At 41.9% G+C, this 26422-nt stretch overlaps 1 protein-coding gene and 1 long non-coding RNA gene across 4 annotated transcripts in view; one reads left to right on the top strand and one right to left on the bottom strand.

Moving 5' to 3' along the window:
- Positions 1-403: 403 nt before the first annotated feature.
- Positions 404-26422, bottom strand: part of FAM217B (family with sequence similarity 217 member B) — a 28857-nt gene continuing 2838 nt past the window's right edge. The window contains exons 4-5 of one of the 3 annotated variants that reach the window (XR_003623673.2): positions 13458-13634; positions 404-1679 (exon numbers count right to left, since the gene is read on the bottom strand). Coding sequence is in view for 2 of the 3 variants with exons in the window: in XM_057529506.1 (XP_057385489.1) it covers positions 24687-25838 (1152 nt within the window). In the remaining variant the exon portion in view is untranslated. Of the gene's footprint in view, positions 1680-13457; positions 13635-21973; positions 25858-26422 lie in introns of those variants that run through there. The other 2 variants (XM_057529506.1, XM_007185226.2) reach the window with 2 other exon arrangements.
- Positions 5741-15436, top strand: LOC114238282 (uncharacterized). Its single transcript, XR_003623674.2, has 4 exons — positions 5741-6011; positions 13498-13654; positions 13884-13975; positions 14258-15436. It is a non-coding gene; the product is annotated as an uncharacterized LOC114238282 (long non-coding RNA).

The following is a 26422-nucleotide window of genomic DNA, read 5'->3' as shown; positions in this document are numbered from 1 at the left end:
GAAGCTGCCTGAAGTCACACAAATCTTCTAGAATTAGAAAGGGGAAAAAAGGAACTGCATTCAGTTTTGATAACTATAATTTCTTGTTCTTGACATCTCAATTCATAATTACCACTTCCCTTCTGTAACTGCAGGAGAATTCTGATTAAGTATTACCAACGGTAGGGACATTTAAAACCCTAAATGTTACTGTTATGTTAGCATGACATAATAAGTGGGTAATCAAACTGTCTATTCAGGGTGAGCACAAATGTATTTACATGGGCACATGTAAAATAGTACCAAATGTTAATTGGTGGTGGGATTCAAGTGGGCTTTTTTTTTGTTTTTTCTTTTATTTTTACCTTATTTTTAGACTTTACCATACAATAATCAATAAAATTAAGGAATTTGGTACTTTACATTTACATAATTATTTACATTGAGAATTGTTTATCATTTTTATCTCAACAAATTTCCCCCTCAGAAAAAAAACCCCAAACATGTACAGTGAGAGTGTTGAAGTACCAAGAGACAAGCCCTGCAATGGATGTCAAACCAACACAAAACATGTGTGTCTGTATGTGTATGTGTGTGCATGTATGTGCATGTGTGTGACACCCATAGTTCTACTTCATTCATTTTCACTGCCGTATAGCATTTCACTATATGAATAGAGGACAATTTATTTATCGTTCTCCTAATGATGGCCATTTAGCTTATTTCCAGTTGTTTGTTATCACACACACACACAAAAGATGCTGTGGTTATAAACATCCATATGCACATAGAAAATTTCTCTGGACCCCGGTTTTCACTTTAGTTCACTGTGGTCCCTGACCCTATCAGAGACTCCACAAGGCCAAACACGTTCATAATAATCTAAGACACTATTTTTCTGTTTTGCTGTGTGACATTTGCACTGATGGTACCAAAGACTGGTGACAAAACTGCTGATGCCTCAGCACCAGTGGAGGCCATGGCACAAGTTCCTCTGATAGTCGTGCAGCCTTCATCACCACGCACGCGCAGGAAAGAAGAAGGAAGGGAGGGAGGAAGGAAAAGAAAAAAAGCCAGTCTCGTTTAAGAATGATGTAACTGGTGAATTCACTTAAGTTATTGAAATCACTTGAGGATGGGCAAGGCAGGAAATGTTATTTATCCCATTGCCACACCTGCATGTCTATCTTTTAAGCACTCTGTGTCTACATGGGAGGTATGCGTGAACCCCAATGCTGCCCTTCAGTGTAGAAGGTTTGTCTCAAAGAAGAGCGCGTTTGTGATTATCAGAGTCGACAGCTGAACAGGCCACTCTTTTATGAAGCAGCATTTTCCTCGAAAGAACGACTGACTTGACCATGGCTGTTCGGGATCAGGTAGTTGACAGGTCCTTGGGAATGAACAGAGTCAGCCCGTCACTTGGAGAAAAACAATGGACAGTGTCATGTTGCCAACGATAAAATTTAAGCTCTCAAGCAAAAATTAGAATTTTGGAAAATTTGTGTCTGCTACTCCGAGCTTGACAGCTTCCCAACAGGTAAAGATTTTCTGCTGATATCGGTGGACAGATTGACGAATGTGATTTTTTGATTTTGTAGAATGAAATATGTCAACATTTGGAAGATCTTCGTTGCTCAGAGAACTGAGTTTCCTACTGATTAAGACATCACGGTCCAAAATCATGCACAGGGGAGAGTCATCTGCAATGCAAGAGACACAAATGGTTTTAATGGAACAGAGTAAGGAAAGTTCATTAATATGCTTTCAGATTCCACATTGCAAATAACTGTTAAAGAAGGACCACTTGTCAAGTTTTGGTGTGATGTCAAAAAGAATACCCACAATTATCTGTTCCAGGCTATTAAAATATTCCTCCCTTTCCATATATACCTATGTGAGGCCAGAATTGCTTCACATACTTTAACCAAACAACATTTACAACAGACTGAATTCGGAATCAGAGAGGAGAATCCAGCTGTCTGCTTTTAAGCCGGACAGCCAGGAGATTTGCAAAAAACATAAAATAGTGCCATTCTTCAAACTGGAGTTTTGAAAAATATGTTTATTTTTCATAGACATGTGTGATTTATATTAACATGTAATGGATTTATCATTAACTTTAATGAACTGAGAAATACGTTTAAAATTTCCCAGTCTTGGGAATTCCCTGGCGGTCCAGTGGTTAGGACTCCGTGCTTCTACTGCAGGAGGCCCAGGTTCAATCCCTGGTCAGGGAACTAGGATCCCACAAGCCACATGGCGTGGCCAAAAAAAAAATTCCCAGTCTTAATTTCTATCATGGTAAGCATCAGTAAATATAACCACATAAGCAACAGTTCTTTGGGTTCTGCATAAAGTTTGCGAGTGGAAAGGCATCCTGAGAGCAAGAGGTTTGATAGCTGCTCCTCTAGGATTTATACCTATGATCTCCCAGGCCAGGGTAGGTGATCACCAGCCCACCTAGAGCCTGCCAAACACCCCTCGTTGTGGTCGCCCCCCCACTATAAGGATCTATCCTCACCCAAAAGCTTGTCGCAGCGTAAAGGACTGTGTAGTAAATAACAGCGTCATAGAAAATAAAGAAACATTCTCCAAATCTTCATTTATTGTGGTCGGCCACCCTTCCGGTGAGTGGGGTATATTATTGGGTCATCTGGTTTTGTTAATGTCAAATATAAACGTATTTGTTTCCTGCCACAGACTCTATTTCTATCTTTTCCCCTAAAGGCAAAGAATTTTTTAAAACTCTTTCCAAAATCTCAAACATCGACTTAGTCAGACAACAAATGCTTCTTGATTAATGTTGTTAATTTTAAATTAAGGGCCTAACCACACGTGGAATTTTAAAATGGAGAAAATTGCAGGTCTTGCAACAGAATGAAGAAATTCATTCCATTTCTAAGACAGGTGTATTTCCGGGTGGCCCAGGTCATGAACAAGGAATACATTAAGGTTTTGTCTCCCCTCTGGCCTCAGTTTCCCCTTCTGTGAGCAAGGGTGTGAAGCGAGGTGACTTTAAGGGCCCTTTCAACAGGAAAGCTCTAGTTTCATTTTCCTATGGGCACAAAAACAGCACAGCCGACAGTCACTAGGAGCCGGCTGGAGCGCTGGAAAAGAGGCCTGAAATAGTGAGTGTATTTCTTGCCCAGAGACACCTGAAATTTCACATCCTTGTGTGCACATGTGTGTTGTTTCTCCTCTCTTTATGCACCGCTTGGAATTCATTTGCACTGTCTCGATTGGTGAGGCAGGAAGACTGGAAACAGTTATATTTGTCTAAATGATCTTGTAAGTATGCTAATTATATTTCCCATCCCTGCCAATTTTAGGCTGTTTGTCCAAAGAGGATGCCATTCAAAAGATTTACATAATGCTTTCTATAACGCGACTGGGGAGAAAATTTTCTCAAAGCGCATCTCCAGCTGCACTGTCCACCTGTTTCATGGGAGTGTGGCAGGTGGGCAGACACTGTAAGGTCCAAAGTGCCCATCACATGACAGCTGCTGCTGACTTAAGGGCATGTCACCGGCAGGCCAGGCTGAATAGCCGTGGCACCTCTGGGGAGAAGTTATCTCAGTAAATGAAGGCTTTGTGTCTATAGAAGGTCCTAAAGAACTAAGAGACCTATATGGAAATAATTCTTTCCTAAAAATATTTTTTACAGCAAACTTGAATTCAAGAAGAATTTTTTTTTTATTGAGGTATCATTGACATGCACCATTATATTAGTTTCATGAGCACAACACAATAATTCAATCAATATTTGTATGTATGTCAAAATGATCACCACAATAAGTCTACTTAATATCTGTCACCATTTATAGTAACAGACTTTTTTTCTTGTGATGAGAACTTTTAAGATCTACTCTCTTGGCAAGTTTCAAATATGCGAGTTGGAATTATTAACTAGAGTCACCATGCTGTACATTTCAGTTGCTTTAAGCCACCTAGTTTGTCCTTTGTAATAGCAGCCCTTGGAGACTAGCACACGGGTCCAAACACATTCTCTGCGTATGGAAGCTTGGCTGATCCTTTACAGGTGCGGATTTGGCATGGAGCAACAGAAAACGGGGTTCTCGGGGCTCTTAGGACAGAGAGCAGCCACTCTGTCCCCTGCTGAGGGCTCAGCATCACCTCTGACCATATGACCCCTCACCTCCTGCAATCCGCCAGCTCTGTTGTTCTTGAATGAAGGGGTTGAGTGAGTTAATCAGGCAGAGCATAAATGCTAACAAACTTTTCAAAGATAACTCGACTCAGAATTTCCCAGATTAAAAACAACAACCAACCGTAACAGACTTTGTGCACTAACTTCTTTCTCAAACCCTCCCTCCTCTTGGGTCCTGGAAGCCGCCCCAGCCCAAAGCCGAGGATGTGCAGGCTCTCAGGACTAGAAATGGCAAATAGGGGAGCGGGGCCCTGCTTCTGTGGCTTGTCGTGGAATCTGGGACAAAGACCCGCAGCAGCGTCACAGCTTTGTCCTTTGCTTCAGGTCAGGATGACAAAGCAAGGGTGGGGGATTTGGGGAGAAAACTGTCGTAGACATTGCAGCTCTTCAGCAGAATGGGTACCAGTTTTAAATCTGGATCAGAGGAGGGGGAGGGGGTGCCTGCTTTACATGTCAGAGCTGGTCCGAAGCCAATGTGGGAGGAAAAGGTAGGGGTGGAAAGGAATAGGTTACTTACAGCCCGCTCAGCAAATAATTGGGCACCTCCCGGGCGCAAAGGTCTTCGCCAATGAAGGGTCCAGAGTGCGGATTGCTCAAAACCTCTGAATCCTGCTGCATCCCATTCTCTCCCTTGGCCTTGATCCCCTGGAATCTGTATAAAGCTGCTTCCAACACACACGGAATTGCTACCCACAGTCCAGTCCTACTGGCCAGCCAACCCACCACACCCTCCGACGTGAATCGACCTGCCCGGGCTCTGTGCTAACACAACAGAAAGGAGAAAAATACACCTCTGTTTTCTAATGAGTCCAGTTAGGGGTGAGGGCAGGAGCAGGACAAAGATGGGGACAGGGTTTGATTTGTGATGTATTCAAATCTGGGCGAACATGGGCTACTAAAACAGGATTCTACCAGAACACACAACTCCTCATGGCAAAACATAACCAAGAGGGCTTCCCTGGTGGTGCAGTGGTTAAGAATCCGCCTGCCAATGCAGGAGACCAAGGTTCAAGCCCTGGTCCCGGAAGATCCCACATGCCGTGGAGCAATTAAGCCCGTGCGCCGCAACTACTGAGCCTGCACTCTAGAGCCTGCGAGCCACAACTACTGAGCCCATGCGCCTAGAGCCCATGCTCTGCAACAAGAGAAGACACCACAATGAGAAGCTCGCGCACCGCAACAAAGAGTAGCTCCTGCTCGCCGCAAATAGAGAAAGCCTAGAGAAAGCCGGCATGCAGCAATGAGACCCAACACAGCTCAAAAGTAAATAAAATAAATTTATAAAAAAAGGTTCTTCCATGTTAAAAAGTAACCAAGAAAGTCCTCCAAACACCAAGCAAAGGGTGCCAAATAAGGCATCGAATTTCAGAAGCAGAGCTGGCTAGAGGACTGGGGACTTTTTGTTTGCTCTTTTGTTTACTGTTACACCCCAGTGGCTATGAAAGCACCTGGCCCAGAACGAGTAGCCAATCAGCAGTAGCAGCCCCGGCCCTGAGTAAACAGAGCAACCATTTCACCAGGGCTGCGAAAACAGAAAGATGCAGGTTCTCTGTATTACCTCATTGACTCCCACAGATAAGTACAAGCATTAGCTCCATTTTCAGGTGGAGGAAATGAAGCTTAACAAGGTGAAGTTAAAAAACCTTTAAAACCCGGATGCCCAGGCCACACCCCAGTCACCCAGCGCAGGCCCAGCATCTTGACCCCCGCCCACTGCAGGGCCTCCTGCCTCTGCCCTCGGCCGGGTTTATAAGGAGGAACTCAGCAGCAACGCGGGGGTCTTGCAGCTCTCCCTCCCGCTCCGAGGAAAGTGACAGCGGGTCGTGACCCACAGGCATACGCAGCAGCGTCAACTCCGTCCACCGTAAGTACAAACAGAACAAGCCCATACTTTTCTCACCTTGATTCTACTGTTTGTTTCCCAGTTGAGCCGAGGCAACTGGTGGGGGACAGGGGGATTTAGCCTTCCCACCCCCATCGGTTTGCTCAAACTGTCTTTGACGTACTCAATTGAGATTTTCTCAGTCTTATGTAAGGTGAACAGACGTATCCTTAGGAAACGTGTTGATATAAATCTAAAAGTGTGTGTACTCTATACACCGGTTTTAAGGCGAGTCCCCTTAGCCTGTTCCCACTACTCTCCCAAACAGATCGTGGCCCTAAACCCCTCCTTTGTATAAATTCTGGAAAATCCCTTTCCTCCCCTGTGCTAGAGTTCCCAGCCCCCTCGCTCTCAGCTGCGGCCGATCACACGCAGTCCACCCCTGACCCCTTACCCTCGAAGGGGCAGAGCCAGCTGGAGCTGTGCTCTCAGTTCCTGGCCCCTGGCAGGTAGATCCCACGCGCCAGGTTGTGGGTACCCGTCCCTGCTCAGCTGCAGCGTCAGCAGTGCGAGAAGCAGCAGCAGCGCGGACTGGGCCCTGGAGCTCATGCCGACGTGGGGATGCTGGGATACACCCAGAGCCTGTGGGCGATGGGCAGTCCTCCGGGCTGGGGGCTCACCTGCAGCCCGGCCTTTCCAGCAGGCCCTCTCCTCCAATCACGCTTCAGTCACTTTGTCCCAGGCATTCTCATCTCAACTCTCCTCTCCCTGCTCCCTGACCTTTCTTTTTTTTTGAATTTTTGAATTTTATTTTATTTATTTTTTTATACAGCAGGTTCTTATTAGTTCTCCATTTTATACATATTAGTGTGTACATGTCAATCCCAATCTCCCAATTCATCCCACCCCCCCCACCCCCCTGCCGCTTTCCCCCCTTGGTGTCCATACGTTTGTTCTCTACATCTGTGTCTCTATTTCTGCCCTGCAAACCGCTTCATCTGTACCATTTTTCTAGGTTCCACATATATGCGTTAATATACGATAATTTGTTTTGCTCTTTCTTACTTCACTCTGTATGACAGTCTCTAGATTCATCCACATCTCTACAAATGACCCAATTTCATTCCTTTTCATGGCTGAGTAATATTCCATTGTATATATGTGCCACATCTTCTTTATCCATTCGTCTTTCAATGGGCATTTAGGTTGCTTCCATGACCTGGCTATTGTAAATAGTACTGCAGTGCACATTGGGGTGCATATGTCTTTTTGAATTATGGTTTTCCCTGGGTATATGCCCAGTAGTGGGATTGCTGGGTCATATGGTAATTCTATTTTTAGATTTTTAAGGAACCTCCATACTGTTCTCCATAGTGGTTGTATCAATTTACATTCCCCCCAACAGTGCAAGAGGGTTCCCTGTTCTCCACACCCTCTCCAGCATTTGTTGTTTGTAGATTTTCTGATGATGCCCATTCTAACGAGTGTGAGGTGATGCCTCATTGTAGTTTTGATTTGTATTTCTCTAATAATTAGTGATGTTGAGCAGCTTTTCATGTGCTTCTTAGCCACCTGCATGTCTTCTTTGGAGAAATGTCTATTTAGGTCTTCTGCTCATTTTTGGATTGGGTTTTTTGTTTTCTTAATACTAAGCTGCATGAGCTGTTTATATATCTTGGAGATTAATCCTTTGTCCGTTGATTCGTTTGCAAATATTTTCTCCCATTCTGAGGGTTGTCTTTTCATCTTGTTTATGGTTTCCTTTGCTGTGCAAAAGCTTTTACATTTCATTAGGTCCCATTTGTTTATTTTTGTTTTTATTTCCATTACTGTAGGATGTGGATCAAAAAAGATCTTGCTGTGATTTATGTCAAAGAGTGTTCTTCCTATGTTTTCCTCTAAGAGTTTTATAGTGTCCAGTCTCACATTTAGGTCTCTAATCCATTTTGAGTTTATTTTTGTGTATGGTGTTAGGGAGTGTTCTAATTTCATTCTTTTACATGTAGCTGTCCAGTTGTCCCAGCACCACTTATTGAAGAGACTGTCCTTTCTCCATTGTATATTCTTGCCTCCTTTGTCATAGTTAGTTGACCGTAGGTTTATCTCTGCGCTTTCTATCCTGTTCCATTGATCTATATTTCTGTTTTTGTGCCAGTACCATATTGTCTTGATTACCTTTGTAGTATAGTCTGAGGTCAGGGAGTCTGATTCCTCCAGCTCCGTTTTTTTCCCTCAAAACTGCTTTGGCTATTCGGGGTCTTTTGTGTCTCCATACAAATTTTAAGATTTTTTGTTCTAGTTCTGTAAAAAATGCCATTGGTAATTTGACAGGGATTGCATTGAATCTGTAGATTGCTTTGGGTAGTATACTCATTTTCACAATGTTGATTCTTCCAATCCAAGAACATGGTATATCTCTCCATCTGTTTGTGTCATCTTTGATTTCTTTCATCAGTGTCTTATAGTTTTCTGAGTACAGGTGTTGTACCTCCTCAGGTAGGTTTATTCCTAGGTATTTTATTCTTTTTGTTGCAATGGTGAATGGGATTGTTTCCTTAATTTCTCTTTCTGATCTTTCGTTGTTAACGTATAGGAATGCAAGAGATTTCTGTGCATTGATTTTGTATCCTGCAACTTTACCAAATTCATTGATTAGCTCTAGTAGTTTTCTGGTGGCATCTTTAGGATTCTCTATGTATAGTATCATGTCATCTGCAGACAGTGACAGTTTTACTTCTTTTCTGAGTTGGATTCCTTTTATTTCTTTTTTGTCTCTGACTGCCATGGCTAGGACTTTCAGAACTATGTTGAATAATAGTGGCGAGAGTGGACATCTTGTCTTATTCCTGATCTTAGAGGAAATACTTTCAGTGTTTCCCCATTGAGAATAATGTTTGCTGTGGGTTTGTCATATATGGCCTTTATTATGTTGAGGTAGTTTCCCTTTATGCCCACTTTCTGGAGAGTTTTTATCATAAATGGGTGTTCAATTTTGTCAAAAGCTTTTTCTGCATCTCTTGAGATGATTTATGGTTTTTATTCTTCAATTTGTTAGTATGATGTATCACATTGATTGATTTGCGTATATTGAAGAATCCTTGCATCCCTGGGATAAATCCCACTTGATCATGGTGTATGATCTTTTTAATGTGTTACTGGATTCTGTTTCCTAGTATTTTGTTGAGGATTTTTGCACCTATATTCATCAGTGATATTGGTCTGTAATTTTCTTTTTTTGTAGTATCTTTGTCTGGTTTTGGTATCAGGGTGATGGTGGCCTCATAGAATGAGTTTGGGAGTGTTCCTTCCTCTGCAGTTTTTTGAAAGAGTTTGAGCAGGATGGTGTTAGCTCTTCTCTAAATGTTTGACAGAATTCACCTGTGAAGCCATCTGGTCCTGGACTTCTGTTTGTTGGAAGATTTTTAATCACAGTTTCAATTTCATTACTTGTGATTGGTCTGTTCATATTTTCTATTTCTTCCTGTTTCAGTCTTGGAAGGTTATACCTTTCTAAGAATTTGTCCATTTCTTCCAGGTTGTCCAGTTTATTGGTATAGAGTTGCTTGTAGTAGTCTCTTAGGATGCTTTGTGTTTCTGCGGTGTCTGTTGTAACTTCTCCTTTTTCATTTCTAATTTTATTGATTTGAGTCCTCTCCCTCTTTTTCTTGATGAGTCTGGCTAATGGTTTATCAATTTTGTTTATCTTCTCAAAGAACCAGCTTTTAGTTTTATTGATCTTTGCTATTGTTTTCTTTGTTTCTATTTCATTTATTTCTGTTCTGATCTTTATGCTTTCTTTCCTTTTGCTAACTTTGGGTTGTGTTTATTCTTCTTTCTCTAGTTCCTTTAGGTGTAAGTTTAGATTGTTTATTTGAGATTTTTCTTGTTTCTTGAGGTAGGCTTGTATTGCTATAAACTTCCCTCTTAGAACTTCTTTTGTTGCATCCCATAGGTTTTGGATCGTCGTGTTTTCATTGTCATTTGTCTCTAGGTATTTTTTGATTTCCTCTTTGATTTCTTCAGTGATCTCTTGGTTATTTAGTGGTGTATTGTTTAGCCTCCATATGTTTGTGTTTTTTACGTTTTTTTCCCCTGTAACTGATTTCTAATCTTATAGCGTTGTGGTCAGAAAAGATGCTTGATATGATTTTGGTTTTCTTAAATTTACTGAGGCTTGATTTGTAGCCCAAGATGTAATCTATCCTGGAGAACGTTCCGTGCTCACTTGAGAAGAAAGTGTAATCTGCTGTTTTTGGATGGAACGTCCTATAAATATCAATTAAATCTATCTGGTCTATTGTGTCATTTAAAGCTTGTGTTTCCTTATTAATTTTCTCTTTGGATGATCTGTCCATTGGTGTAAGTGAGGTGTTAAAGTTGCCCACTATTATTGTGTTACTGTTGATTTCCTCTTCTATAGCTGTTAGCAGTTGCCTTATGTATTGAGGTGCTCCTATGTTGGGTGCATATATATTTATAATTGTTATATCTTCTTCTTGGATTGATCCCTTGATCATTATGTAGTGTCCTTCCATGTCTCTTGTAACATTCTTTATTTAAAGTCTATTTTATCTGATATGAGTATTGCTACTCCAGCTTTCTTTTGATTTCCATCTGCATGGAATATCTTTTTCCATCCCCTCACTTTCAGTCTGTATGTGTCCCTAGGTCTGAAGTGGGTCTCTTGTAGACAGCATATATATGCGTCTTGTTTTTGTATCCATTCAGCTAGCCTGTGTCTTTTGGTTGGAGCATTTAATCCATTCATGTTTAAGGTAATTATTGATATGTATATTCCTATGACCATTTTCTTAATTGTTTTGGGTTTGTTTTTGTAGGTCCTTTTCTTCTCTTGTGTTTCCCACTTAGAGAAGTTCCTTTAGCATTTGTTGTAGAGCTGATTTGGTGGTGCTGAATTCTCTTAGCTTTTGCTTGTCTGTAAAGCTTTTGATTTCTCCAGTGAATCTGAATGAGATCCTTGCTGGGTAGAGTAATCTTGGTTGTAGGTTCTTCCCTTTCATCACTTTAAATATGTCATGCCATTCCCTTCTGGCTTGTAGAGTTTCTGCTGAGAAATCAGCTGTTAACCTTATGGGAGTTCCCTTGTATGTTATTTGTCATTTTTCCCTTGCCGCTTTCAGTAATTTTCCTTTGTCTTTAATTTTTGCCAATTTGATTACTGTGTGTCTTGGTGTGTTTCTCCTTGGGTTTATCCTACCTGGGACTCTCTGCACTTCCTGGACTTGGGTGGCTATTTCCTTTCCCATGTTAGGGAAGTTTTCGACTATAATCTCTTCAAATATTTTCTTGGGTCCTTTCTCTCTCTCTTCTCCTTCTGGGACCCCTATAATGTGAATGTTGTTGCATTTAATGTTGTCCCAGAGGTCTCTTAGGGTGTCTTCATTTCTTTTTCATGTTTTTTTCTTTATTCTGTTCCACAGCAGTGAATTCCACCATTCTGTCTTCCAGGTCACTTATCCGTTCTTCTGCCTCAGTTATTCTGCTATTGATTCCTTCTAGTGTAGTTTTCATTTCAGTTATTGTACTGTTCATCTCTGTTTGTTTGTTCTTCAGTTCTTCTAGGTCTTCATTAAACATTTCTTGCATCTTCTCGATCTTTGCCTCCGTTGTTTTTCCGAGGTCCTGGATCATCTTCACTATCATTATTCTGAATTCTTTTTCTGGAAGGTTGCCTATCTCCACTTCATTTAGTTGTTTTTCTGAGGTTTTATCTTGTTCCTTCATCTGGTACATAGCCCTCTATCTTTTCATCTTGTCTATCTTTCCGTGAATGTGGTTTTTTTTCCAAAGGCTGCAGGATTGTAGTTCTTCTTGCTTCTGCTGTCTGCCCTCTGGTGGATTAGGCAAACTAATCCCTGGCCTTTCTTGGTTTATCAGAGTGGGGTGGGCTGAGCCTTAGCCTTTAACCTCGTTAGCTACAAGCAGAATTCTTAGGAAGGGAGTGGAGGGAAATAAAACTGCCCCTGCCACACATACAGCAGACATGAGGCTGGGAATCTGACCCCAGGAGATTAGGGCTCAGTCAGAGGAAAGTGAAACCAGTGGCTCTGGGGAAGTAGGGGTTTAGTTTCTTTATTTTTAGTTTCCAAAAATCAATGGAATGCCCAGTGATCTCTTTCTGTAGCAGGGTATTTTAATGTTTATTTCCTTATAGTCTCTATCATTTGAAACCAAAGAACTGGAAAAGGAAAGGATAACTTTATCAAGGAAAAAAGAAAAAGTATACCTTTTACTTTCCAAAGCACTAACAATCTTCATCCCAACCATGTCTCGAGGCTCTGGGGTTTATAGACTTTTTCTACCAAAATCTCTTTTACGCTTAGATGAATCTGGCTTTTTGAGTTTGGGATTAAAGGAAGAGGGAGGAGGGATGGGAAAGAGACTCCCTACGGGTGGGGTCTCTGTACCAACCTGGGGGTCTTTGCATTAGAATTCTGAAAAAAACACAAGTTGAGTTTCTACCATACCAATACTAAGGCTGCAATGACCAAGTTTAAAACAAAATCTGACATCCATTAGTCCTCATTACCTTGTTATCACATCACCTTGTTTAAAATAGTAAACAGTTTTTCAGCAGATGAAATAGAAGATAGGCTTTCTTGCCTTACCGTACATTCATAGCTCCACGAGAGGCTGCTGCACATTTTAATTTGAATAGTTTATAATCTGAATCCAAATTAATAGTTTGTTATTGAAAAGAGTAACTAATGTAATTTTAAGATCTCTCTATTTCCTGTGCATAAAGAGAAGCATAACAATAATTATCAAATTTACAACCTTGCATTTATTTTCAAAGTGGATTTTTTTTAATTAATTAATTTATTTAATTTTGGCTGTGTTGGGTCTTCGTTTCTGTGCGAGGGCTTTCTCTAGTTGCGGCAAGCGGGGGCCACTCTTCATCGTGGTGCGCGGGCCTCTCACTGTCGCGGCCTCTCTTGTTGTGGAGCACAGGCTCCAGACATGCAGGCTCAGTAGTTGTGGCTCCCGGGCCCAGTTGCTACGCAGCATGTGGGATCTTCCCAGACCAGGGCTCGAACCTGTGCCCCCTGCATTGGCAGGCAGATTCTCAACCACTGCGCCACCAGGGAAGCCCCTCAAAGTGGATATTTTGATTCCGTGTAAGTCTATTCAAAACTTGATTACGTTAGAGTCACTAATTCAGAATTTATAGATGAGGTAAACTGAACCATGTGGAATGTTCGTGAGAGATGCAGGTTGTACACCCCTAATGCTGGCGCTGAAAATGTTGATCAAGAAAGACAGTGTGTTGGCCTCCAGAGATCCGGAGAGGGGCTGGGGAATGCGAGTGAAGGGTTCCACTTTTATATTTGCTTTAAGTTGAAGAAAATTGGTATTTTAATATATTAAAAAACAACCAAATTTTCAACATCCTCAAACATTTAAAAGTAACTGAGCAAGAAGCCAGTTTCCCATATGGCAGTCCTTCTCAGTTAGGCTGTGACTCACTCGGCTGGTGACTCTGGGCTTCTCCTGCCTTATGTCTTAGGTGAGTCAGAGCTGGAAGATGTCAAGTTTCTCTGTTCTGTGTATGCACGATTCCAGGGAAGACCGTCAGTGTTCCTGTCCTTAGACATGCAGTAATACCTTATGGCCACAAGGCGGCAGCTCCCAGCTCAATGTAAGCTGAAATGAAGAAAGTGATGGTGAGATAAAAGTTTCTTGATTAATAGGAAGGTAAGGGTGAGAATTAATTATCTAGACTCTACATTCACACCTTGGGTGTTGAGGGGTGCCCAACCCACCTCAAGTTCTCCGTGTTTTTTATAATGATAAACGCATCATGAGTGCCTCTAAGCAAGGATTTTGTCTTGAATTATCCCTGTCAGGCAGGGTTCCTGCAAATGCCAGGCACTCACTGAGTTTCATTTTCAGGGTTGTTAGTCAAGACAACTGAAACACGTTCATCTTCCATCTTTTCAAGGAAAAGCATGTTGCGTGGGAGGTTTCTACTGGCCCAGGAAGTGGTGAGTAGAGTCCTTAACTGAGAATAAAGAAGCAGTAGTTCACGACGTTCTAAAAAGAGACACCAACAGTTAGGACCAGACACCTCAGCATTCCCCCAAATGGCAGGACTGACCCTGTGGCCCGCAACCTGCACCACAGCCCAGTTTCCTGGTCCCAGCCCACCCACTGGTGAGGAGTCCAGGGGGGTGGGTGTCAGCTGGCTTCCTTGGGCCTCATTTGCAGTGAGAGCTGATCCCACCTTCCCTGCTGCAGATGGATGGGATGATTTCTTTCCACTTCAGGAAATCAGTGAGTTGGATTTTTCCTGTGCATGGGACGGGAGCTTCCTGAGAATCACTGGTCAAGCACGAGGGTCACTGCAAGACAAGGCCCTGGCGTCCCATCCTGGCTCAGACTTCTGCTTGGCCAGTGGCTGGCTGGCCGAGCCCTGTGCCCAGCTGAGATGAAGGGCCTTGTGGTGGCCAACAGGACTCAGAGAAGGATAACGGAAAAGTGCCCATCACTTCCTCCATTGAGTGTGGCGAGGAAACCGAATTTCTCCCGTGGGTCAAGTCAACATCGAAGAAGGGAATGGTCAGGTATGAGCCTTCTTCCAGGTATGAGCATCCCAGCAGTGGGATGCTGCTGGTCGGGAGGGCGAGGACACCTCATATGCATAGAGGAGTCCAGAGTCGGACATTTGGACGCCTTCTCCACGGAGGTGAGCCAACCTAAGCGACCACCTGGAAACAGAGGAGAGGGAGGGAAGGAAGGTGTCCCAGTGGGACCCACAGCCATGCCCTCCTGTGCTGGTGGGAGCTAGAGAGAAGAGGGGAGAGTCTGTTTCTTCATAGTCAGGGGAAAAACTTAACTTCTGAGAACAGTCTCCAAGGGACAAAACAAAAAACAACCCAAGGAAGGGCTGTGCTTCCAGAAATGGGGAAGTGGTTCCCACAAGCCCAGCCCTGCCTTGTAGAATGATCACCTTTCAACAAAACATAAAACAACAAGTGCCTGGAGCCTCTGGAGAGAGACCAAAGGCGCAGAAACTAAAGGGAACCAGGTGTCCGGAAAAGGATGGACAGACGGAGGATGGACAGACGGGCCGAGAGCCAGGTGTTCACGCAGGATCTGGGTACTGAGCGTGTGGGTGTTCCCTGCACAGTTCTTTCAACTTTTCTGTGTGTTCAAAATTTTTTACAATACAATATTGGTGAAAAAAATCATTGGAGTGAATTTGACTCCAGCAGTAAAAAAAAAAAAAAATCCAAGTTATTATTAAGTGTAGTTTTACTCCAATGTCAATATCATGTGTCTAGTTGTAGCCCAATATCTAACACACGTACAGGGGAACACATCTAACGTGTTAGATTTCATGCCAGAATAAAATAATTCATCACTTGTATTTCCTGATTTATTTTCAGTGACTCACAAATGTTTGTCTCCTATATGCGTGCTTTGTAGTCACATAGGTTGATCAGAAGTGGTCCCTTATGTTTTAGTATTTTGAGTCCGCCACCAAGAGCTGGCCAGAAAATTTCCTTTGAGAGATTTTAATCTCTTGCCCCTATTTGTTCAACTAATCATTGTAGATGAACAATTAGGGGGTGAAATGCTGCCAAGTACAACAGATTGGAGCGTTTTTCGCTTTTGCAAGTATTCTGATAGTAGAATCACCAAGCTCTTTCTTCAGTTGTTTATGTATGTAAATGTTTTTATGCTTTTTTAGGGAAGAAGAAGGGAGATAAAGATTTGAGGCTATTTACTTTGTCTTCCCACATAAACTGTCCTGTAGAGGTAAAAATATATGCTTCCTTTTTAAATATTTTCGGTTAAACTTGGTAGATCATTCATTTCATTATTGCAGAAGACCTGTTAGCAAAAAGCATTTCATTTCAGTATTTAGAAAATTGAACAACATAGGAAAAGGGCCAAGCCTTCCTTTTCTTTCTGTTTCCTTTATTAATGTGGACATCTCCAGAGAGATGAGTTCAGAGGAAAACCGTGGTGACAGGAAGTGGTGACCCTACCAAACCTGGCCCAAATGTTGAATGAAGTATGTGAAAAAGTCAGCTGAAGGCAGGGTGAGTTCTCTACACCTGGAGTTTAAAAATAGAAGAGTGTGGATGTAAGAAAAACATACTCAAGGTGGATGTGTTCTGAGACACCTCCATTCCTTCATACCCACCTGTGGCACAGGTCATCAGAGCCATGAAGCATGCAGGTTAGTGTCCTATGCTTTTTTTTTTTTTTTATTGAAGTATAGTTGATATACAAGATTAATAAGTTACAGGTGATTCACAATTTTTAAAGATTATATTCCATTTATAGTTATTATAAAATATTGGCTATATTCCCTACATATATCCTTTTAGCTTATTTTATACATAACAGCTTGTACCTCTTAATCCCCTACCCTATATTGCCCCTCTCCCCACTGCTAACCACTTGATTGTTCTCTATATCTGTGAGTCGGCTTCTTTTTTGTTATAGTCACTGGTTTGTTATATTTCTTAGATTCCACATGTAAGTGATATCATTCAGTATTTGTCTTTCTCTGTCTGACTTATTTCACTTAGCATAATGCCCTTCAGGTCCATCCATGTTGTTGCAAAGGGCAAAATTTCCTTCTTTTTGATGGCTGAGTAGTGACCTATTCTTGAGGTAAAGAGCCAGCTAAGTGCCTTTAAGCCCTGGAGGAAGTAGACAGAGGTAAGCAGAAGACTTTGTTAGTGGCCAAAGCACGAGAGGGGACTGGTCCAGCAGGTGAAATGCTGTCAAAGCAGCCACTTCAACCTTGCAGACTTTAAGTGCCATAAAGGCAGGTTTCTCAAACTTTAACCTCCAAAAATGTTGTTAAAACACAGACTCTGATTCTGGAAGCCAACGTTTACCTTTACCCTTGTGAGTGCCAACTTAAAAAAAAAAAAGCACAATGTGAGAGTTGTGAGTTAAGTTTTATTGGGGGCAAAATGAGGACTATAGCCTGGGAGACAGCATCTCAGATAGCTCTGAGAAACTGCTCCAAAGAAGTAGGGGGGAAGGTCAGTGTAGATGTGATTTTGGTGAAGGGGGAGTACATGCGATCAAACGCATATCTTTTTGCAGAAGGTTTCTGCTAGTCACAAGGAGCAGACATCACCATGAAGGATTTTAGTGCTTTTCTAGATAGGAGGAGATACAAGAAGTGGGCTCATAAAATCGGCTCCTGAAAATATCTAACTATCTGAAGACCTGTTTTGCCAGTTTTTCCCAGAGCACAGAGTGCCTCATTCCTGCCCTCCACCCTGAACTCCTTTCAGGGGGTGTCGAAGGTCAGCAGCTGCAGCAACATGTGATTTAATCCTTGTAGAGGTAGATGGCAAGTGCCAATTTGTAGTTGACATGGGGAAGGAAAAATAATGTTCCCCCTACCCTCTAGCCTCTTGGCTGAGATCCCCTGTAATAAAAGACAGATTAACACGAGGAAAACCAACAGAAGTTGAATAACCTGTATACTCCCTGTATACATGGGAGACACCCAGGAAAAATGAGGAACTCCCAGAAATGGCCTAGCCGCCATAAATACCATCTCCAGCTAAAGACAATAGATGTTGGATTTGGGAGAGCGAGTGAAAGGAAGTTGTCAGGAAAAGCACAGGAAACGAGAGTATAGTTGTTATGCAGGTTTAACTCCTGCCTTAATATAAGAGTTGATAAGACTGATAAGAATTTCTAGATTTAGTTCATCCTCCTCTTCCAGGTACAGAGAGGAAGACACCTTTATAGATGGAGATTTCCCTTAACAATGTAAATGTCTTCTTACAAAAGGGTAACGTCTCAGTTTTCAAAGCCTCTCCAGTGTCTGCTGTTTCTCAAAAATGATCAGCCTAAAAAAATCCTCATGCCAAAGAGGCATATTTTGTGGCGGCAAGTTCTGCCCCCCTTCACCCTCTTAGGGTTCTTTTTGGCTGGGCCTGACAGCTACATTGACATGAGACAGATCAACAGGAGAAAAGCACACCAATTTATTTAACACGAGTCTTACAGGACCCAGGAGCCTTCATAAAGAATGAAGACTCAGAGAAATGGTGACACTAACTTGCTTTTATATTAGATTGAACAAAGTGGGCAATTGTGGAAAAGTGATTACACGATGTGGAAGACTAGAGGAAGTTAAGAATCATTTGAACAAATAAAGTTTGTGTAGAGTTCTCTCGGTCTCAACTTCTCATCCCTGACGATGAAAAACGTTACTTTCCTCCTGCTATAAGGAGCACATCTTTCATAGAGGAATTTAATTTCCTGCTTTTAAGAGAATGCAGAAAGGTAGGAGTGTTTTTCTTGTACTTGCTGTTTTTCAAGTGCCTTTAACTCAAAATCATCCAAATGCCAGAGTGACATGTTTTGGGGTGGTGTGTTCTGAACTCCTTCACCATTAGTGGGTCTGAAGTGGGGCTCACAATACGAGGAGCAAGGCATAAAATTGTGCTAGCTGAACGGAATTGAAAGTTAAATATGCATCATTAGTTTTCTCTAAAATATCATGCAAGCTGGGACAGTTATATGTACGACTATCCCATTTTTAAATTTCGATATATATTTTCCAGTGTTATCACAGTTAATTCCTTAAATACCAAATTGCTGAGGACAGAGATATACTAATGATATTTTTTGAACAGGGTCCTTCTGAAGATATTTATAAACGAATGATTTATGTTCCTTCATGGAACATTGTTTCTATGCTATAAATAGTGTTTTATGATATCAAAGTAATGATGCAAGGAGGCTTTTGGACTGAGGTGGTTTTAACCCCTTCTTCGCCTACCTCAGCAGCCCAAACCCTAAGCGGAATATTTCCCGCAAATGCCTCAAGAGCAGGAAAAACAATCCAATCACCAACAGCCAATCAGGCTTTCCCAAATGGCACGACCACTTAAGCCACAGCCAATCAAATGATTCCCTTGCTTCTGCATCCTCTCTATAAAATTTTCCGCCCTCAGCTCCTGTCCGGGAAGTAGTGCTGCTAACCTCTAAGGCTTTGGTGCTGCTCAATTTGAATTGATTTTTGCTCAAATCAATCCTTAAATCTTTCAAAGAGAAAAGTCTTAATCTTCTTGTGTCTGAAATCAAACAGTCCTCCCCACTCCCCATGTCTTTTTGATTACAAGAAAAATGTCTCCATTTGGTCAGAAGGCATTCACAGAACCCATTCAGTGCTGCCCTAAAAGGTTTAGTTGCCACCTTGTGGATAAGAAAAGAGCCGCATCCAAAGATAATCTACCATTTTCTGTACAAATGATTTAAAACCTCCAGCATGGTTAACTTTCAAATTATCAAAAAATTATTTGTAAACCCCGTTAAAAACAAGACAGCAGGCCCCAAATGAGTCGCTTATGCTAAGCCCCACTTCACCAAACCGAGACTTAGCAACAGTTTCAGCTGTCCCGAAACGGAATCTTCAGCCCGTCTGTCGGAACAGCCTAGACGGGACTCGTTCAGTCGCCTGCCTGATCGCCCCCTGCCATCCTGGCCCCTAAAGGAAGGCGACCTTGACACAACCAATCTGCTTTTTGCTGGTATAGCTTTCTTGTCCGGCTCCCTTCTGCCTGTAGTTCCATTTCATACAGCCCCTCAGAGCCCCTTTCTAGCTGCTGGACTGGGTGCTGCTGATTTCGTGAATCACAGAATAAAGTCAGTTAAGATGTCAATTTACTCAGTGAACTTGCTTTTTTACACCCCAAAGTTATTTTTTTAAACTGCCACTATTTGGTAGACTCAAAAGAGGGCACCTCATTGTCAGAGTGAGTTTAGAAAGAGGAGCAGAAAAACTTTCAGAACGCTTACGCCAGTAGCTGCTCACAGCTGCCACCTCCTAACCGGGGGACTTCCTCGAAAAGACACGGGGCTCGTTTCTGGACGGGTACGTTAACGTGCAATAGATTTCTATCACATGTTATGTCAATTTTACTGAATTTTCATCTGCTTCCCTAACCACCTTTGGGGGTAATAAAAGGAAGAGGGACCCAAGAAAGGTACAGCCAGGGTTGCTCCTGAGATGCAGCTAGTACTGTTGCCAGGTATGCTGCTCAGTATTAAGGAAGGAATTGGAACAGAATTTCCCCCTCAAGCAGTTTTTTGAACTAATCAGGGAGAGAAATAAGACAAACTCTGAAATAAAACTGCATAAAAGGCAAATGAAAACCATACCAGAAAAATCCAGGCAATATTTTTCTAGTGTTTAATTGATCTCAAGGAAGGAAAAAGTCCAGATTCACAAAAACCTATGTGTATTGTTTTATTTTACACAAAACCAAGCATACAATAAATACACAGCAAATAACATGCTGAATATTTTCAGGCCATTTTGAATGGTGCTGTGTACATGTACATGAATAAGTAATAAATACTGCTTCTCTATTACCTTGAAATACAGTACCACCAAGAGTTTTATATTTTTATTTTATTACTCACGTAAATGAGCATAAAGGAAAGAGGAAATAGATAATATTTAAACATGTAAGGTAGAAATTCTTCTTTCTGGAAACTAACCAAATAGGCCTGAGAACCACTACTAATCAATGATATCCTCTCCCCCATCTTTTCTGTCATAGCCACCAATCCCACCCTATTCCAGTTAAGTTACAAGCCTTCAGCCAGTTTAGTCATTAAAGATTTGAGAAATAGTCCCAACCTAAACAATTGTAGCTAATACTGATATATTTTTGTAATTCATTTTTGTACTTTTTTACAACTTTTTCCTCTGATCCTAAGCTTGAAGCGGTTCTTCTTACATTCTCTAAACTTGGAGGGGTTTTTTTGCTACCATTTATTTTATTTTATTGGATCATTTTAATTGGTTTAAATGCAACATGTATGTAAACAACTCCACAGAAATGAGAGGCACTTCTTAGAAATACAATGACTCATGTCACAAGATTCAATGGCTTCAATTTGATGAACTGAATGAACTCCTGACTCAACTCTCCAATGTTGTCTGCTTGAATGGCGAGATCCTTATCTGCAGCATTTAGTGCATTAAAAGATGTGCATCAGAAATCACAAAATTCACACATATGGTCAACTTATCTTTGATAAAGGAGGCAAGCATATACAGTGGAGAAAAGACAGCCTCTTCAATAAGTGGTGCTGGGAAAATTGGACAGGAACATGTAAAAGTATGAAATTAGAACACTCCCTGACACCATGCACAAAAATAAACTCAAAATGGATTAAAGACCTAAGTGTAAGGGCAGACACTATCAAACTCTTAGAGGAAAACATAGGCAGAACACTCTATGACATACATCACAGCAAGATTCTTTTTGACCCAGCTCCCAGAGAAATGGAAATAAGAACACAAATAAACAAATGGGACCTAATGAAACTGAAAAGCTTTTGCACAGCAAAGGAAACCATAAACAAGACCAAAAGACAACCCTCAGAATGGGAGAAAATATTTGCAAATGAAGCAACTGACAAAGGATTAATCTCCAAGATTTACAAGCAGCTCATGCAGCTCAATAACAAAAAAACGAACAACCCAATCCAAAAATGGGCAGAAGATCTAAATAGACATTTCTCCAAAGAAGATATACAGATGGCCTACAGACACATGAAAGAATGCTCAACATCATTAATCATTAGAGAAATGCAAATCAAAACTACAATGAGATATCATCTCACACCGGTCAGAATGGCCATCATCAAAAAATCTAGAAACAATAAATGCTGGAGAGGGTGTGGAGGAAAGGGAACACTCTTGCACTGTTGGTGGGAATGTAAATTGATACAGCCACTATGGAGAACAGTATGGAGGTTCCTTAAAAAACTACAAATAGAACTACCATACGACCCAGCAATCCCACTACTGGGCATATACGCTGAGAAAACCATAGGTCAAAAAGAGTCATGTACCAAAATGTTCATTGCAGCTCTATTTACAATAGCCAGGACATGGAAGCAACCTAAGTGTCCATCGACAGATGAATGGATAAAGAAGATGTGGCACATATATACAATGGAATATTACTCAGCCATAAAAAGAAATGAAATGGAGGTATTTGTAATGAGGTGGATGGAGTTAGAGTCTGTCATACAGAGTGAAGTAAGTCAGAAAGAGAAAAACAAATACAGTATGCTAACACATATATATGGAATCTAAGGGAAAAAAAAAAAAAAAAAAGGCCAGGAAGAACCTAGTGGCAAGACGGGAATAAAGACACAGACCTACTAGAGAATGGACTTGAGGATATGGGGAGGGGGTGGGGTGAGATGTGACAGGGTAAGAGAGTGTCATGGACATATATACACTACCAAATGTAAAATAGATAGCTAGTGGGAAGCAGCCGCATAGCACAGGGAGATCAGCTCGGTGCTTTGTGACCACCTAGAGGGGTGGGATGGGGAGGGTGGGAGGGAGGGAAATGCAAGAGGGAAGAGAAATGGGAACATATTGTATATGTATAACAGATTCACTTTGTTATAAAGCAGATGCTAACACACTATTGTAAGGCAATTATACTTCAATAAAGATGTTTGAAAAAAAAAAAAAAAAAAAGAAATCACAAAATTGTGCTTATGTTCCATAATGAACCTATATTCATTAGGAGCTCTGATCCAATCACAGTAATGTTGGTTAAAATAAACTACCAACCCGAGGCAAAAAAGTAAACAAGTAAAGCCACTTTTTCAGGCTTTTAAAACTGCCTTAACATGTGACATTATAGCTATCCCCCCAAATTAAGCAACCAACTTCAAGTCAAAGAGCTAGGAACAAATGTAACATCCGAGGCGTTACCTCAACATTTCTTAATCAGCTCAGAAATACACAAGGCCGGGAAAGGTAAACTACGTCACCCTCACCCTCCAGATCTCTGAGGGTACCTGCACAGGTGCATTACTGGGAGAGGCGGCAGCTCAGCATAAACCCTGTAGGATTAATATCAGGAGTATATATGTGTATATATATATGTGTGTGTAAATATATGTAATGTGCTTACAGAGATTTATCGAACCTGAATACTTCATAAAGAGCTGCATAAAAATCTAGCAGAGAAAGGCTCATGAATTGGGTGCCGGCAGTGTATATAGGACTAACCCATCTGTACTCACAGGAGCAGGGCCGTCGAGGGACATGTGGGGTGCCACTCAGGAACCACAGAAAGGAAAAGTAAGACTAGCACTATGTTTTCAAAACACTATACTTATACTGAGTACAAAAGTTATAGTATAATTGCGAACCATAGAAGTAATGCCTGCCAGATGTACATCGTTTGTTCATTTATAAAAATGCATAAGATTTTATTGTAAGCAGTGCTTTCTCCAGTAGGGTGGTGTGAGAGAGAATATAAGAGGGACTCTGTAAATAAAAGTCTTAGAAGGAAAAAAATTACCATAAAAATTTTTGTTGTTTAATACGATTAAAATCAGATTTTAAAATGGCATCTTAATATTCAACTTTGGCCTATTATTTTAATTATTTATAAATGCATCTTGTCTTTATGTTAACTTAAACAGTGCCTTGGATGACACTGAGTTACTGGGTGAAAAGTCTGCGGGTTAGTAAATATTTTCAGATGAAAAGTGCCAAGTTTTTCATTTGTCCCAAAGGTGAGAAAACAGAAACATATATGTAAAAAAACAAATAGAATAATCGTTTGAAGGGATAAAATCAGCTGCAGTCATTAAAACATACTGTATATCAAGAAGTAGTCAAGCAAAGGTTCTACAGATATTCACCATAATATCGAGAGAAATCTCTCAGCACAACCACAGGGACAAGTAGATGTGACTTAACAGCGGTTAAATAAGAAGCATTCAGGGGAGTCAGGAAGCCGCAGGGCCAGGTGAGGAGGTTGACATTCAGTAACCTGATCCGTGGTCCGCCTTCCCACCCCCTGCTCCCAGCAAGATTATAAAGTCCTGCTCTCGCAAATGAAGACAGATCATCATTCTGATGCTTTTTCCCACGGCACCTCTTCAGAGAAGCCACACATGCCGGGGATTCTGGTGCCAACTGTTTCATTCTTCCTCCCATCACGTGCTAACAACCGTGCTCAGACCCGCCGACGTCCACTGGGACGAAGCCTGCACGCTATTTTAACTTCAGCTTAGAGAATATAGAAATGGACTTCGCCACCACCTCTAAATTGAAAAGGCCTTGTTTTTTTTTAAACCCACGTCAGGGAAAGTGTTTGAAAGCACTAGATTCCACTGTCTGGAAGGAGCAGGCAGCTTAGTGATAAATGACTTTGCTCATAATAGCTGCTCCGTAACTCGAGGAAGAGCCGAAGCTTCCCCAGGAGTGAGATGCCCGGACCTTCTGCTTGAATAGTTTAGGATAAGGATGCAGAGAGCCCTATTTCAGACATTCAGGATACTACACCGTTTGAAGCAGTACGCACTAGTTTACATACGCTGTACGTGGCCTGGCTGAGGTTTCAGAAGTTTAGTCCACTCTTCCCTTGGAGAGCTGTCGTTTTATTTCTTTATATGGCACAGAACTTGGTTAATTTTTATCTGAAGGGCTCTCATTTGCCTAAGACTGTCAACGCAAAATATGGTTACTGAAAGACACCCTTCTTTGGAAACGACCCGGTTGTGGCTTGGGTGGGCGTGGCGTGGACTAAAGAACTGGTCAACCTCTTCAGTGTCAGTAATCCCAAAGTCTCTTAAAATTCACAGTATTGTAACTTTTGGAAGCGCTCCAATATTGAGGCACCTGCAGGTCCTTGCAATTCATCATCTCAGTTATGATTTGAATTTGTGTGTGTTTGGTTTTACTCCATTTGTTTTGAGCTTTTTCTCGCTGGATATAGTGGCTCGAGCACAATTATTTGCATTTCCCTTTTTCTTAAGAGTTGCATGTGCTGGCGCTCTGGAGGCCTTGTAGGTGTCCGTGGAGTCCCCGATCACCGCTGGCTGCCTGGGAAAGCGAAGGTTCACGCTGCTCTCCATGTTAGGGTCGCCGCCGTCCCCGCAGGACAGATGCCAGTGCTGCAGCTTGGAGCTCTTGTTGGATTTCTTTTTCTTCTCCTCTGTCTGCACGTCCAGGGTTTGCTTCTGAGAACACAGTCTGCTGCTACTCAGCACATCGAGGGGTTTGGTGGAAGCCTCACATGTGTAATAGGACGGATGGACGTCTTCCCGGTGCACGTCTTTCTTTCGTGAAGGGCCTGACTTCGGAGGCCCTTCCTGCTGAGGCGTGGACAGAGCGCTGGCAATCAGCTTGCTTCTCCCAGGGCTTTTCAGAGCCCCCGAGGTCCCAGGGGCAGTGGGAGGCCTCGCCTTGGCGCCCTTTCCTTTCTCGCACTGGACAGTCTGGATCTGTAGCCACTCGAGCTGGACAAGCCTGTCGACGTACTTCCCCAGCGGCCCCGCGGCTCTGGGCACGGCCTCTGTCCTGCGCTCAGAGTGCAGGAGCACAGCCATGTCCCGCAGGTCCCAGGAGTTACACGGGGCCGGGAGGAAGTCGGGGTAACAGTATTCGGGCTGGGTGGGACCCTGCCCTGGGTGCAGATCGAAGTGAACCACATCAATCTCTTCGGCTCGAAGGTGAAGATCTGGAGGCGTGAGGGGAGAAGGGGGGACGGGGATTCTTTCTGAATCAGAGAGGTCACTGGCACTGTCCTCCTCAGCATCTTCTTTGACAATTTTCATCGTCTGAAAGTCCAGAAACAACTTGTTCCCTGAGGACCCCCGACACCTGTAGCCAAGGGGACTCCTTTTGGGGTTTCCTTCCGGGGAAATGCTTTCCTTCAGTTTATCCTCAGTTGGTTGGGGGACACATCCTCCGAGACTGCTTTTCAGCTGGGACGAGACGTAGGGGACTTGGGATTTACTCTGCCTTTTTCTTGAATTCTTTGGACGTTGTACTTTATTCCAAGAGGGGCCTGCATTCATATTGCTGCGAGAAATAAACCTGCAATTCTTAGTCCATCTGACAAAAACTGGCCAGCCGATGACTGAACAAAGGAACCAAAAGAATCCCCTAGTGGTATATTTCAGCTATCGCGAGGTATTAGAAAATGTGAGGCCTCTAAACTCACAGAACAAGTTACAGGACAATTTTCCACTTGATACTCTACTTAGGAAACATCATAGTGTAGGTGCCAGAGTAAATGCATGATTCTATTTTACATCAAACATTAGCTTTTAAGAAAAACACTAACATTTCATAAAGTGCTTATATTATCATTTTAAACATTAGTTTGGAAAACATCTCTCATAGGACGCTCAATCTGTTCTGCTAATGATGAGCAGTGTTTAATAACATGAACAAGTAAAATCCACAACTTTCTTTTATATACCTATTTTCAATTAAATGTAAACAGGATTTAAAATACAAGTTTTACAGAACTTAATCACTGATTGGTGGTAATTCTGAGCTGACAAAAATCTTAAGGAAAAGTGTAGCATATACAACCTACACCTTAAACCAAAAGCTTATCAAAGTGTTTTCAAATAGAAAACACACTCAGGAAAAC

Source organism: Balaenoptera acutorostrata, chromosome 15, assembly GCF_949987535.1.
Source record: "Balaenoptera acutorostrata chromosome 15, mBalAcu1.1, whole genome shotgun sequence".
Taxonomy (NCBI): domain Eukaryota; kingdom Metazoa; phylum Chordata; class Mammalia; order Artiodactyla; family Balaenopteridae; genus Balaenoptera; species Balaenoptera acutorostrata.
This window is presented reverse-complemented; position numbering and strand designations above follow the sequence as displayed.